At 40.0% G+C, this 16,958-nt stretch overlaps 1 protein-coding gene across 1 annotated transcript; it reads right to left on the bottom strand.

Annotated features, from left to right (window-relative positions):
• Positions 1–220: 220 nt before the first annotated feature.
• Positions 221–16,281, bottom strand: LOC147165757 (profilin-1-like). The gene is made up of 3 exons (XM_086088556.1): positions 15,958–16,281; positions 4,423–4,621; positions 221–1,424 (listed from the first exon to the last, which is right to left on the bottom strand). The coding sequence occupies exons 1-3, from the start codon at positions 16,081–16,083 to the stop codon at positions 1,327–1,329; spliced, it is 423 nt and encodes a 140-aa protein (XP_085944682.1). The 5' UTR covers positions 16,084–16,281; the 3' UTR covers positions 221–1,326.
• Positions 16,282–16,958: the final 677 nt, after the last annotated feature.

Genomic DNA, 16,958 nt, shown 5'->3' with positions numbered 1-16,958 from the left:
TGAAAATTGCTGCAGTATTGCCTTTTCGCTGTCAGTTAGCAAATTCAGTTCCAATAAACAATTCCATTAGCAAGTCATGTATCCAAAATGTGATATTTTAGAAGTGTTTTTTAATCACAAGGAAACAGCTGTGAAAACTAACCCACTTAAGTGTATGAGAGCATTGAAAAAGTCACATTTTGTTTGCATACGTTTAAACGCAAGAACAAGACAGGAAACGTTTTTCTGGTTGAATAAATTTATTTTTGATCTGTCTGTAAACAAGGTGATAAATCAAAATATGGCATTCTTGGCTGTATGCATATGAAATTCAATGCAACGACAGACTATCCCAGAAAACTAAAGTGAGAACAGAAATCAGCAAGAAGGACTTGGAAACAGATTTGGTGACAACGCAAGGCCTGAACAGTGGAGCTTAAGAAAAAGAAAAAAAAAATCATAATCAACTTATGGGTGGGATAAAAATCCTCTTCCAAGAGCAACAGACCTCTACGTTATGGCACAGGATTACATGTTTAGATAAACATGACATGTTTGCTTGCGTCCAACCCGTCTCCCAAAGCTTTATTTATCAGTTGGACGTTACAGTTGTCGGTTCTGAGCTCAATGGATGATGAAAGAAGGCAATTCGTTCCACTCGATCCATGCTAACCTCTCCTGCCACTCAACCGGTTTCAAAAGCTGAACGTTTAACTACACTTGGTCCTATCTGGGCAAACAAAGAACATACTCCAGGCGGTTAGAAAGCGAAGCCATAACTCCTGTCCAACAAAACGTGAACCTTACATAAAACAAGTTAGAGGAAGTGGCAAAAGGAAAAAAAACGTAAGAAGTGCCTGAGCTGGTAACTGTGGAATGTCCATTGATTTTTGGTGCGTCAACAGGAACAGGAACACTCCGCTTGATGACCATTGACCGAACCCAACGACTGCACCTCGACAAGCGTGCGCAAGCGCGGAGGCCAGTCGAGTGTTCCGTTGGCAGGGACGGGAAGACGGCGAGCAGATGATCGTGCCGCCGTCGAGAAAAGGGTGGAAGACGTGTCAAGCTACTGCTTCAGCGTCGGCTGCTCTCGAAGGGAGCGCATACGTCATGGGACTTATCGTGTCAATGGAACATCAAGTGTTTGGCTTTCATTCTGCTGGTCTTACTCAAATTATGTCCTTTACCGTGCGCTCTGGATCAACTGAAAGGGCTGAGGTGGGGTTGGGGGGGGGCTGAAGAACATTAACAAGCAACAAGGACAGGAAGTATGAAATGCAACAGGGTGGTAGGTAGACAGGTAGCTGGTTGGGTGGGTGGGTGCACCGCCTGGCACAGGACACTTTAGTAGCCAGCGTTCCTCAGGTATAGGGCCATTTCATATACTATCTTGTTGAGTATTCCTCCGTGGACTCCTTCCTTGCCCTTGACAAGAACCATTGCTGCGGCACAAAAAAACAAAAACAAAAAACAGAAACAAAGACATGAAATGAATTTCAAATAGTTGCAAGACGAGCACTGCAGTAAGTCTCTTTGGGTGACGTTCGTTATTTAGCACATGAAGCTCGTGCAAAAGTAAGAGCCTGACTCCCCAACTCAACTATTTACAAACGGGGGTAAACCATTTTTGGGGGACGTGGTCCTCGAATGAGCACCAGAGGCGGTCGTTTGGTGCAAGGTTTATCCGCTAATGTGCAGATGAGGTCGTTTTAAAACAACCATTGCTGCACACAAAGTGCTGGACGTGGAGTGACGAGTAAAACTAAAATGAATACCAAAATTAATACAAGCAAATAACATTAATAAATTCAAATTGCTGTTTGCAAACGTGTCTCCATTTGTTCCATCAAATTTCTTCTTCTCTTTCTTACGTGACATTGAAGAGCACATTTTTCCCCCCACACTGTATTTACACTTGTTAACTGCATAATGTGATATAAAAAAATACACGCACCCTCAAAATGCCATTTTCACTCTTTAACAAAACTGTTCCATATTAACTCATTCACTGCCATTGACGGCTATAGACGTCAAATTCATTTGAACCATTTATTAGTTTAACATTTTTTTCCACTTGGTTAAGAGTATGAAAACCTAGAATTTTTTTAATTGTATATTTAGAACGGATATAAAATCGTGCGTTTACTAGTAAAGTCATGCGACAAATTCTAATCGCCTAACGCCCCGCATTTTTAGTAAAAAAAAAATTAAATCTTTTTTTTTTATAAAAATGAAGAAACTATTTAAAAAATTGGGGCGTCAGGTGTTTTTTTTTTTTACTGTAATTGATCGCATAACTTCACTAGTTAACTCACGATAAAAAATTTTTTTATATGTGTTCTAAATTTGCAATAAAATTTGGACTTTCCAATTGTTTCAACCTGATGTTCAATCTGAACCATTACATTTGATATGAAATAACAGGTGTAGGTTTATAAATTCAATGCATTGTTCTTTCTATATATATTTTTTTATCAATTGTGTAGTCAAAACTTAATTAAAAAGAGTTTTTGGTCAATTCATGTAGGTGCAAAAGTAAGTGAACCCTGAGCTGCATTGCTTAAAACAAGCAGTCAAGTAGGACAAATTGGTCGCTAAACTAACCACTGAAATGGACCAATGAAATGAGGTTTAGCGGAAAAAAAAAATTGTGCATCACTGACTGAAACCACGTCACTTCAGTCGCACCTATGTGAACCCATACAGGTCAGTCATGCTGAGAGGAAGAGAAATCTCAGGGGACCTCAGGAAGTGGGTAGTGACAGCACATCTGTCTGGGGAAAGCTATAAAGGCATCTAAAAAAAATATATAATTAGCTTCATCATTCCACTGTGAAGCAGATCATCTGCAGCTAGAGAACACCGAAAATGACTACAATCCAGCCTAGAAGTGGACGACCTTCTACAATATCAGCAAGACAAATGATCATTTAGGTGAACGCCAAGGGGACACGTGCATGCTTCAACGATCAGAAGAAAAGTCAATCGACAAGGCTTTCATGGAAGGCTTGCTGCTCACAAAAAAAAAAAAAATCAAAGCTGCCCATCTCAACTTTGCCAGCGAGTACCTGGACATCACTGAAGCTTTTTGAAAGTCCCTTCTGTGGACAGATTATTCCAAAATTGAACTTTTTGGTCAACTAAAACGGTCATGTTTGGTGAAAAGTCAACACTGCATACTAGCAAAACAACAGAGGAATATTGTGAAATCCTGGATCATAATCTGAAGCCGGCCTTTGCTAAATTACTGCCTGGTAGAAGATGGATCATGCAGAAGAACAACAAGATTCATGTTCTGAATGTGCCCAGTTAAAATTCTCTCCCTCTCCCTCTGGTTTTGTGCCAACGGTTTTCGGTTCGGTATGCAGTGACTTAAAAAAAAAATGTCTTGGAGTTAAGTAAAAGTGTATACTATTCACAGCTAATTATTATGATTGTATTATCATTTAAATGATTATTCAATTTATGCCAGTGGCATATAGTGGGCAGGCATAACATAAGTGTTCTTTAATTGGTTGGCAAAAGGTAAAACCAACCTGTGTGTATCCGTCTGTTGCCGCTCGTACAACAGACTAATAAACATGGTTACCTGCAAATTTGTCAGCTTTGTGTTCAACTACACAAGCCCAGATTTCACACCAAATATATTTGTGACTAAACAGAGTTAAGATAATTATTTTAGCATGCAAACTTTTTATTTGTGTTTGCTGGTTTACCGCGAGGTTTTTCTTCACTTAATAAGTGCCTTAAAGCACCACATGTTAAAAAATATTTAAAAAAAAGAAGAAGAAGCTTTTCCTGGTTGATTTTTATTCTTGATTGATTTTTTTACTCTGATTTTAAATTTGACCGTTTTATTTACTGTGTGCTTCCATTGCTTTTACTGTTGCCTGTACTGTATATAATATAATTTTTTTTAAAACACTGGCTCAAACACTGATCTTAGAATTACTCTCAGATCAGATTATAATTATACTATTATAATTGTAAAATGAAATTAATAAATAACACGCATTTGATGAACATAAGACTGAGATGTGTCATAAGTCGTCTAACATTGATAGAGCAGGGGTGGCGAGATTCTGCAGGTTTTGGATATTTCCCTTCTAGGAAAACCTTTGCCACCACTGGGATAGAGTAGTATGTCATGTATATTATTACTTTGTCTACATGATGTGTGAATGAGCTCCGCCGATGTTCAAAGTAAAATGCAACCTCATCTCTTTCTTCACATCCTAAAAGCCACCACACTGGATTTCAAAGGAAACGGACAAGATACGCTTACTTGCAGACTTCGGATTTTAGAGATTTACGGTGTGATCTATATGTCAGAGCAACTGTCCGAATGCAATCTGGCAACTAGCATTAGACCAAAGGACACTATGATGGTTTTCCCAAAGGACACTATGATGGTTTTCCATTTCAAATCCGAGCACGTACCTTTGGCTGCTTTGCCTATGGAAATGTTGGATGTGGGCACTCCTTCTGCAGTAGCTTTTGTTCGGACGTCCATTGTCCATACGTTTTCCTTGAACAGTTCATCTCTGAGCACGGAGCATTTGTCCGGTCCTATGACCAGGCCTTGGGTGAAGAAATCGGCATGGTCCTTTTCTGTAACCAATTTTGCAATTTGATCCTTCTGCAAAAGATACACGTGACAGTGATGGGTCAGGACACAAATAACACAACAAAGACCAAAAAAAACAAAAACAAAAACATTACACTAGATATGCTCTTCATCTTATCAATGATACAGAAATTTTGAGGTTACAAATAGCATGCAGTAAACTAATATGCAGAGTAAGAATACATGACCGTGTGGCATTCGTGCTGGGCGATATGACAATATTATCGTGAAGATGATAAAAAATGATCATGTCATTTTCTTCGTGTCTATTGGTATTTTGTACTTACGCCAAACAAAATAACTGACAAAAGCATTCATTTGCATGCTTATTTCACACAGCTGTCCCTAGGTGGCAGCCTGAACAACACAACAGTGAATCATGATACATAGTGGTCATACATTAGAAGTTTACGGTTCCAACTGTCATCCACCCAGCCATCCATTATTTGAACTGCTTAGAGTCAATGAAAATGAATAGAAAACAGTGGGTAAATGCAAATAACGAATCCTACTACTTTGAAAAACTAAAACAACAAACCCGTAATTATTAATAACTGTATAAAAAAAAAGCCACCTCAAAGAATACTGGGTACTCCTTCGCTCCTTTCAGCCAACACATCGCTTGAAATAATCAGTTTCACATAGTTTGCGTGTTTACATGATGTGCATTTTTAGCCTCATTAAAACAAGGACTTAAGTTTTTCCTGAAATTGAACGGCGGGGGCAGCCGCACAAGCTTTGCCGGGATGTTTACATTACAAGCGGGTACTCAAGTTCAGATGAAATCGGTTCTACTAGCATAGCAACAAGCTTTGGCTGGCTAATACTGCACATAAACACATTGCGCTTTTGCTCCTAAAGTTGGTCACGATAGCCTCCATGGCAGTGTGTAAAAGTTGCGAAATCCGACATTCTCACAAAGTGATTATGAGGAGTGATCAACAAGCGAGAAAGACGGAGATGCTAACCGGCTAACGTTATCGTGGACGTGGCATTAAGTGGTTACAAGATCGATGACACTTTTCACAAAAGCATCGTTGGAAACGCGTTAAAGTGGAGCATGTCCAACTTTCAACAGCAAAATAGCAGGCAATTGAATGAGTATCTGGAGAGATAAAACTAATGCTACACACACTTAGCAAATTTATGCTATACATTTCAGTAAACAGGCAGTGACGCGATTGTTACGGCGCAGCGTTTGTCAGCCCAGGAGGAGGATGAAACGTTTTTAAATGATAAGAGTCAGAAAATGGATGGATATAATGTGAATACATTTAATATGACGAAATGTTATTTGTTTTCACGACGCAGTTGAGTTTTGTTTTTGGCTTTTGAAATATACGCAATAAATGTTCTCAAAATTACATCACACCGTAGAGCTAATAGTTTTATTATTTGAACTATTTTTAATAATTAAATTATTTTAAGAACAATAATTTCTGTCTGAACATTTTTTTATCCCTCTTATTTAGATGAATAAATTTTGTGATAAACATGTCACTGTGCCGCTTCTGTTTGCATGTGATCATTTTATATAGCAGCACTACTAATGGATCCATTTCTCATTTGATACACATCTGTTTAATGTCACTTGCCCACGGGGAGGGGCCGCCACATTGCTGAGGAGTGTCCCACATTGTCCCTCAGAAATGGCCGATAATGGTATCGGTCACCACCGCGAGTACTGATACCTTAGAATAAGACTGGTATTGGCACCGAAACCTGGTATCAGTAGTCACCCATCATAGTCAGGATGGTACCTAGTACCACCTCTGCCTCAATTTGAATTTGGAACCGGCATGCCATAGCAGGACTTCGACAATGATGCAGCATATAAAACAGAAAGCACCCATATGCAAAGACAGAGTCTGAGTTGACATGCGACTAGGAGTGCAACGGTTTCAGATTTTGGTGTACAATTATTGCCTAAGGGAAAAAAACGCAGTTGTATGTTTTTTGCAGTTATTCTTGTAGACAAAAATAAATAAATCACATCAGCATTCTGACGACATTAAGAGAGTCGTTGCTCGCTTTACTTTCTTCAGCTCGCTATTATCTTCTTTTGTTCGGCGTAGGCTTCGGCCCACAGTAGCCGTTTTGTTTGTCTCGAAGGCGAGATGGAACCACCAACGTCTGCTGGTATTATTCTAGCGAGTCGTTACAATACGCTGGCCTTAGTTTTCAGTGCTGAAAAAAAAAAAAAATTTGGGGGGGGGGGGGGGGCGTGATTAATAGATGTGACAAGAGGGCCATGCCTTAACTGTACTCAGGGTTTTTACTGCGCTCAAAATTTAGAGGCGGCTACCTCCAGCTCATTTTTGGGACACCTCCAGCCAGCGACTGATATCGGTCAACACAGCACTCCAGTTGTGTTGAATGAACACGGCAGCAACGTATTTGAACTGCAGTTGCAGAGTTGTACCGCTAAGGAGGCACTATATTAACAGCAGTGTGCCAGAAACACCTGAAACAACCACCAAAGAAGAAACTGATTACGGAGCAACTCCATTGCACACGCTTATAATCTGATTTCAAGCAAGGCACAGGCACCCTGCAGCCATCACAAAAGTCATAAAAATACAGAACAAGGAGTCCTCAAAATACGGCAGGGTTCCGTACCTACGCTGGCGATTTGATCCGTAATCACGATTCGATGCCGATTAATCCCGACACGAATCTATAAATTGATAATTGCGCTTTTTTAAAAACTCAAATTTAGAAAATACTCATCAGTAAACGTGTACATATACACCGTAAGATTTGTATGAAAATGTATTTATCTGAAACTAAAGCTTATAACTGAGCCACTGTATTTAACAAACGGGCTGAAGTCTGTTTCATGTTTGAACTGCACTGAAATGAAATATTAAGGCTTAAGGCTCCATTTAAGTGTGATCCCTAACCTCAAGACGTTTTGTTGAATATTTCCATCAAAAATTTATATTTAAACATCGATTCGAGAACTGTGGACTGCAATATAGATTTTTTTTAACACCCCTACTGGCGATGTAACCCGAATTTCGACTTAAGTCAGATTTCACCATTAAAGTCTATATTTACACAGGGTTCTTCCAGGAATCACCAAGTTAAATGTTAGACTTTTTTTTAAAATACCTTTCCCACACCATGTTAATACTTGGGCGGGTGTTGTGAACGCCTGTTTAAGTGCACGGCAATGAATAACGAGAGTACCGCGAGTTAAATAGTTGAATTATAAAGTACAACTGAACTCACTATTTTACTCCAGTTGGCATTTTAAAACACATGGTAGAATGCTTCTTATCGTATTTTAGCGTTTGTTTTTAGCATGCATACGGCAAGTATGGTACGGTGCGCTCGTTGCAGCTGCAGTTACCTACAGTTAGCCACCAGAAGCCCTGCGTGTGTGTCGGTCTGTGTGTGAGTCCGTGGCGAGGACGTGTGGGAATTGGAAAAAACAAGGCAAACTGTCAGTGCAAGATATGAAGTGTAAAATTACAATTTTTTTGCAGCGTACTCTCAGCAGACAGCCTCCCGCAACAAGGAGAGTTCACACCGCGACATTGCTTGCTCAGCTACAAGCTGCTAAGTACCAGACAGTCTTGGTGGACAAGTAAAAGCAAGTTACCTTGTCGTTTTGTTATTAGCCATTAGCCACGGGCTCACGGTTAGCTTAATGTACCTGTGTTATTGCTGCTTCAAGCTGTGCCTCTGTCAGAGTGTGTGTTTAGTAACATCAGGGGTCATTTGCAAGCCAAGATTCACAGGAACACATACACATATACACATACATATATACATATATACACATATATACATACACACACATATATACATACATATATATATACACGTGTATATATATATGTATGTGTATACACGTATACACGTGTATACACATACATATATATACACACGTATACACATATATACACACGTATACACACGTATACACACGTATACACACGTATACACACGTATACACACGTATACACACGTATACACACGTATACACACGTATACACACGTATACACACACGTATATACACGTATACACACACGTATACACACGTATACACACGTATACACACGTATACACACGTATACACACGTATATACACGTATACACACGTATACACACGTATACACACGTATACACACGTATACACACGTATATACACGTATACACACGTATACACACGTATACACACGTATACACACGTATACACACGTATACACACGTATACACACGTATACACACGTATACACACGTATACACACGTATACACACGTATACACACGTATACACACGTATACACACGTATACACACGTATACACACGTATACACACGTATACACACGTATACACACGTATACACACGTATACACACGTATATACACGTATACACACGTATACACACGTATACACACGTATATACACGTATACACACGTATATACACGTATACACACGTATATACACGTATACACACGTATATACACGTATACACACGTATATACACGTATACACACGTATATACACGTATACACACGTATATACACGTATACACACGTATACACACGTATACACACGTATACACACGTATACACACGTATATACACGTATACACACGTATATACACGTATACACACGTATATACACGTATACACACGTATATACACGTATACACACGTATACACACGTATACACACGTATATACACGTATACACACGTATACACACGTATACACATGTATATACACATGTATATACATGTATATACACATGTATATACACATATATATACACATGTATATACACATATATATACACATGTATATACACGTATACACATATATATACACGTATACACATATATATACACGTATACACATATATATACACGTATACACATATATATACACGTATACACATATATATACACGTATACACATATATATACACGTATACACATATATATACACGTATACACATATATATACACGTATACACATATATATACACGTATACACATATATATACACGTATACACATATATACACGTATACATATATATACACGTATACATATATATACACGTATACATATATATACACGTATACATATATATACACGTATACATATATATACACGTATACATATATATACACGTATACATATATATACATGTATATACACGTATACATATATATACACGTATATACATGTATACATATATATACACGTACACACACACACACACACACACACACACACACACACACACACACACACACACACACACACACACACACACACACACACACACACACACACACACACACACACACACACACACACACACACACACACACACACACACACACACACACACACACACACACACAAGCTTTGCTGGGATGCTTATGTTACCTACAAGCGGGGGTACGCAAGTCGAGGCGAGATCGGCTGGCTATTACTGCATATAAACACGTTGCGGTTCCGCTCCTAAATTAGTAATCACAGCCTCAATCGAAGTTCTCACGAACAGATTACGAGGCGTGATTAGCGAAGATCGATTACACTTTTTACAAAGTTGTCGCTGGTACCGCGTTAAAGCGGAGCGTGTCCAACTTTTAATAGCAAAACAGCAGGCCTTTTAATGAGTCTCTGGAGAGAGAAAAGTAATGTTACACACTTAGCAAAATTATGTGATTGTTACGGCGTCCCGTACGTCAACCGACGGGAAAAAGATGAAACGTACAGGATTGATAAGAGATTCAGAAAATGGATATACCAAAGTGAATAACTTTCATATCACTAAACAGTATTTGTTTTCGCACTGCAGTCCTGAGCTTTGATTTTGACTTTTGAAATCTGCACAATAAAAATGTTTTTAAAACGACATTACAGTAGAGCTCATCGTTTATTGATTTTTTTTTTCTGACTGAAACATTTTTCATATCTGAGAACGGAGTTTCGATTACTTTGTATGTCTAGTACATGTAAAGAAATTGACAAAGTTGACTGACTTGACTTTTGATAACCCGTATTTGGATTCACAAATACATTTGTGAAAATATGTCAATGGTTACTGTGACCCTTGTAAACATTTGATAATCTTATATAGCAGCATTACTGGATGCATTTCTGTTTTGATACAGATCTGTTTCATGTCACTTCATATGTATCCCAAAATACATGATCTACAAGGTGATAAGTATCCCGATATTTAACATTACTTTACTTGTTTTATTATAACAGTCATATGTATACCTAAATATGTTTATTATGCTGGATGGCAAAAAAATATTTTGTTAGCGGCTTTTCTGGTTTACCACCAAGTGGCATGGCTGATGTAAATGTGCACGCACTGCATAGCAAGGAGTAGCTTTCACAGACACCGGGAAACTTAATGAATAGGCATGAGTCGATTTAAGCAAACAAATCAAAGTATTAAAATTATAGCTCTAAAATTTGCTTATTTTAAATGTTTGGGAAAATATAAACTGCAGTTTTTTCATGTAACATATTCTATTTATAGTTTTTAAACAAAATATAGGAAAATTGGTACATTAAGAAATATGTACGTTAAGGTTATAAGTAAATAAATATTGATATTCTTCCTCTGTTTTAATTTTTCTTAGCGAGACACTGACTGTTTATATGCAGGCAAGAACCCTTTTAAAACCCGAACATTGGCAATATTCAGGTTTTGAAAGGACATGTAAACACGCGCAATAACCGGATCATGTTCTTATAAACCCGAATAACACCCTTGGGTTACTAGGTGTGTGCAAAATAAATAAATAAATTCTCATAAGAATCGCAATCCTCATTTAGTACGATTTTATCTAAATTATTTCAAACCGACTTGCCTCCGTCTGTGCCTTTATTTGGATCGCTGTTTATGTTGTACCCGGTTTGGCCACTGAGGGGCAGTGTGGTTTCATGCGGTCTAATACACTGTTAAGTTGTAGCCACATTAGAGAGTAGAAGGAAAAAGTCGCGATCAAGTTATTCCAATAAATGTTTTTTTTCAGCGTGGAGCCGTTTTTGAGTGATAAAAGTGGCGCGAGTAGCGCGCTAATTAGCATTAGCAAGTCAGACTGGCGTAGATAATTGCAATTCCTTGCACATCTATGGATTGAAGCAAAAATCTGTGTCAATCAAATCATTTTGAATCAAAAATCGTTCCGAATCGAAGAACGATTCTGAATCTAATCGGCCCAGAAATCGGAATAGAATCGTGAGGCATTCAAAGATTCCCACCCCTATGGGTTACCCCTTTCATAACCGGAATACTGGTTCATATAAACGCAAGCAGAATACCTCGAATCAACGGGGCATTGCTTTTCATTGTGCGCATGCTCACAACCTCCTCTTCGTCTACTTTTTCTTTTCTTCGCTTATTTGTACTCGCAAGGAATCTTGGTCTTTGTATTAACGACTTTTATGCACAGCGCCGTCCTACACGGACGGGCGTTGCTTGAATACACAGATTTCTTTTAAATTTCTCTGAGGCGTTTTCACTTTATATTGTGCCTCTAGGGCAAAAATGCAAGTTTGTGACACGTTTAGCAGTGTTTCCCACACCATGTTACTACTTGGGCTGGCCACCCAAGAAGTTCTCAAGAAAATTTGGTAAAAATATAATCAAAATAAAAAAACATGTTGCGACCAGATATACCACACGCAACGCTAGTTCGCAGTCACTTGAAGCTAGAGGAGAAAAAAAAAAAATCTGATTTCACAAAACCTGTGGTGTGAATGTAGCCTACGGCACTCATGTCTCTTTCCTCGCTCAACAACTCCCCCATGCTACTCCTTCACGTGCACCAATTGAGGGCAATTAACGTCAAAGACTCTGCTGTTTTTTTGTTTTTAGGTCCAATGCAAGCTGCAAAGACATAGTCTCCTCTGCTCCCACTTCTCCTGCGCAACTTAAACCAAACCAGTTGCGAGGATGTGGTTAGGGCTGGGCGATATAAACGGTATATTCAATATAAGATATTAATTTTGCCAAAGGTAGATATTTTGACTCTACCGTCTTACCGCAATAGCGCATGATGTCATCGTATTTCCTTCCCCACCTTGTACACGGCCAGCTTTCACTCATGCGACTGTTGACTTCCAACATCAACACAACGCCACCAGCAAATATATTTAATTGCCAATTAAGGACGCTAAGAAAGTTAGGCTGTTAATTAGTCTGTCATGTATGATACGACACAAGTCTGCGGCATTCCCAACTAGCCACCAACGGGAGCGTAAACAAATGACAGCATTCGGTGAGCCAAATTGCAGCTGCATTCAAATACTGTCGGACATCTCAAACTCAGACAGAAAAAAAGTCTATCAATGCATTAACCGTTAATAATTGCAATTATCTAAGCAATGTAAGCTTTTTATCAATCTATAAAAGATGGCATACATTAACTCTTTGACCGCCATAAACGTTATAAATCGTTTAGCATAAACCTACGGAAGGGCGGCGAGGACGTTAAAAGACGTTCACTATGGGGTTTTTTTTTTTTTGGGAAACGGGTGGAGGAAAGCCTTGGGCAGCTGTGCTGAAAGTATCAGGCAGATCTGGTTAGTATAAGGACTCGTTTTGGCCCCTAGATGGCAGCGATGACTCTTTGCACAAGGTTGGATGGGCCGCCCACCGTGGGCGTCAGTAGAAGACGTGAGGCGGAGCTAGAGTGTTGAGGAGACAATGGCTGATGAAGCCACAATGGCTGACCAAGCAACCGGTTGCAAGCAGCTCACGCTTGAGCATTTTTTTCAATGACGGAAAGCATCGATCAATACTAAAAAGCGCATCGATGTCGACGATGATGATGACTCAGAGCTTGACGCCAAAGTTGGAAGCCTTGACGCGACCGTTATGATCACGTAGTAAGCCTTACCGGCTAAGCGCGGCTAGCGCTGCTAAGGCCGGAAAACGCGCACAATAACCGACCGGGTACTTCTACACAATCGGACATTCGATCGGGCGATGGAGAGTTGGCATCGACCAATGCAGATTGATGATGATGATGATGGTGAATCCCGAGGTTGACGCCACAGTTGGACGCCACAGTTGGACGCGGCCTTTATTCTCACGTCATAAAGCATCACCGGCTAGCTCTGCTAACGCCGGAGCTTTCACATGCGGACATTTTGTCGGACAATGAAGAGTACCCAGAGTCCAATGCATATTCATCGGAGGAGCGGGTACAGTCTGATCACGGAGAAGACACTGGTTCTGGACTACGATGCCACCATGAATGGAGTGGATAAGATGGATCAGAACATCTACCACTCGGTATAGCAACTGAAGGACATGAGGAAGCCAGACGTAACACCACCGTAACGTAACCGTAGCATGATCCTGATATTAGGCTTGATGGCAACACACACTGCAGTATATACTTGCTATTCCCCGGAAAAAACGGCCTGCAAGAAAGTGGAGCTTTTGCACGCGAAGAGGCAATCTGTTGTGCAAATGCTGTTGCGTCTCCTTGCACGCAGGGGAGAAAAAACTAAAAGAAAAACTGTCGTTGAAACATCCACATATTTGTAAATAGCACCACAGTTGCACACATTTGTAAATAGTTTGCCAAATTGTTGTCAAATTGTTACACTGTTGAATGTAAATAAACGTATTTTGCTATCAAAAAACACTTTTTCATTCTTGGTGGTAGTGTTTTATAGAAGTAAAGCACTATTTAGGTGTTTGTGGCATCATTCATGGACAAAAATAAGTGTAAAATTCACTAGAATGCATGAAATAATATCGTTTCACTAAAAGCTTGATTTCTCCGTATTTGAGTCCAAAACAAGCGAAATCGGGTGAAACTAACCATTTTCTATTGTTGATTACTAAAGAACGGAATAAGGTAGAAACAAACTTTTTTTTCTGATGAAAGATGAAAGTCCAATCTTTCATTTGGTAGTACGTGTGTTTCCATAGTCCAAACAGAACATTTTCTGTGGACCTTGAAAGATCAGTCAAAATGCTTAAATCGGCTGGCACTGACGGCATCCCTTTTCTGAAAACGTCTGGCAGTCAAAGAGTTAAGAATGATGATTTTATTTTTACTTAATAAATAAAAAACACTTAATTCTATATCGTGATATACACCGTTACCGTGAAGGGATGCTGTTTATACCATAGTATGAATTTTGGGCCATATCGCTCAGCCCAAGTTTCAAATTTGAGCTTGTGTATCCCGCCTCAAGCCAGCTGGGCTAAGCGCCGCCAGCATACCTGCAACCCTTGTGCAGAAAATGGGTAGAAAGATTGGAGAAGAGCCTCCACACAAGCTTAAAAAGAAGCCGCGCAGCTCGAGTCTACCAGCAGAAGTGCAGAGTCATAGGGCAGCGCCGCACACTACATGTTTGGTGCATTCAGGAAGCGGAAGTGCCACAGTTCGCCAGCCTCGCGACAGGCTTCGAGGCGGGGCCCTGTTCACTCGACAAACGTCAGCTGCTAGTCCAAATCTGTCCTTTTGCTCCTAAGCAGTAAAACGAATCCACCCAAAAGGCATTGTGTCTCACGCCCCGACTCTAATGTTGGCAGTATGCCTTATAAAAACTGGTCAAATATCACGTTACTTGTACATTGTGTTCAATTGAAACAACTGCGTCGAATGGGAAAACTAATCCACACTATTAAACGTTTTTTTTTTCCTCCGTAGCTCAAAGACGCACGCAATTGACAAAATGAAGAGCCGTGCTAAGCCAATGGAACTTTGCAAGTCACCCGGTGGCCAAAACGTAGCTTAAATAAGAAATGTTTCCACACAAGAAAAAAAAGTCTTTAACTGTCGAAATCAGTTTGCGTGAACGAATAAAAAACAGGAGGAGCGCCCTCTGGGACGGTAGATAGACTTCGACCAGACGAGACGCAAAAACTGGAACATTCGATAACTTCGAAAGTGTTCACAAGATCATTGTTTCACTAGATGTTACATTAATACACCATTAAGATGTAATTAAGACACCATTTTTCCACCACCCAACTCGTTAAAAGTCAGCACAATGAATGGAATCCGGTCATGCCTGTAGGCTACCGGCTAAAGAGCGCGGTTCCAAGCACTAAATGGCTGACGCCTCCGCTAGCTCGTCGCCACGTTGGCATAATTAGTCATGTTTAGGGTTAATACTTGCCGGTTAATCTGATTTGCAAGGCAATTTACGTCAGACGTAACAATAAAAGTGGGTTGAGAGACAGAAAGACAAAGCATTGGACGCCATGTGTACCACACTGGCCAACTAGGCCTGCTCCGAAGAAAAGCACACGCGCAGCTGTGCAGTGTACACGTTTCCCCAATCACATGGGCTCAAACAGTAAGCGCGAAAAGATGAGAATGAGCATACTAACCGTGATACCAGCAAAGTTGCCGCCGCTAAATGACGCCCAGACCGTCTTGTCATCGATCCCAACGACAGCCGCGTCTGTGCAGTTGCCAGCAGCCATCATATTTTGCACGTAGCCTAGCCAGCTCATGTTTTCTGACGATAGGTCTAAGATAATAAAAAAAAAAAGGGAAGCTTAAAAAAAGGTTTTTTACAAAAGCCTCTCGAGCAACGAAGGAAGCGAGAGAATTGCTGTAGTTGCCAGTAGCTTAATGGCTTCTTTCAGTCTCCGGCTTTCTTCAGCTCTCACCACCCAAAAGAAGCCAAAGAACGGAGACGAAGGCTTGGGTGTAGTCCTGATTAAATCACTCCGCGAGGGTGGTGATTGGCCCGCTGCTTCATTGCGTAATATAGCGCCCGGCCCGGCGGATGAATACATTCGTACACGACCTACTTTGCCGTTTGTTTCTTCACTTTTCAGTGTTTTTTTTTTTTTACCGAAGACAAATGACGTCTTCATTTGTATTCACACAAACTACCATATGCAACTGGGTTTAAGTGTATGCAAATGTCAATTTTCAACATGTTTGTGCTGGTCGCAAGTCCAGTCAGAACCAGCTACCCCGACTCCACGTTAAAAGTGAATTTAAGTTAACATTGAATCAATGCAACTGTCGTCTTTTTGAACGTCGCCATCTCTACCTATTTACAAAATAGCAGGAATTCTATCAATGTACGTCGTTCGTTACTCGTTGTAAGCATTGTTGGTGGAGCCCCGGAATGTGGTTACATTGCCACCAATGTGCTGATGTAAGTTTGATTTCAACTATCAACGTGCTCTCAATAAACTCTTTCATGTCTCTGATGTTAACTAGTACCTCTGTGATGTGTTTCTACAGGTTACATGTTGGACTGCTGGACTGACTGTTGGACAGCTCAACAGGTCGGTCCACAACTACAGTAACAGTAGGCCTATTATAATTAAGGATACTAATGGGCTCTTCGCACAAATACGCTACTTCCTGA

Source organism: Leptonotus elevatus, chromosome 11 (genome assembly GCF_054856555.1).
Source record: "Leptonotus elevatus isolate MCC_2025b chromosome 11, RoL_Lele_1.0, whole genome shotgun sequence".
Taxonomy (NCBI): domain Eukaryota; kingdom Metazoa; phylum Chordata; class Actinopteri; order Syngnathiformes; family Syngnathidae; genus Leptonotus; species Leptonotus elevatus.
This window is presented reverse-complemented; position numbering and strand designations above follow the sequence as displayed.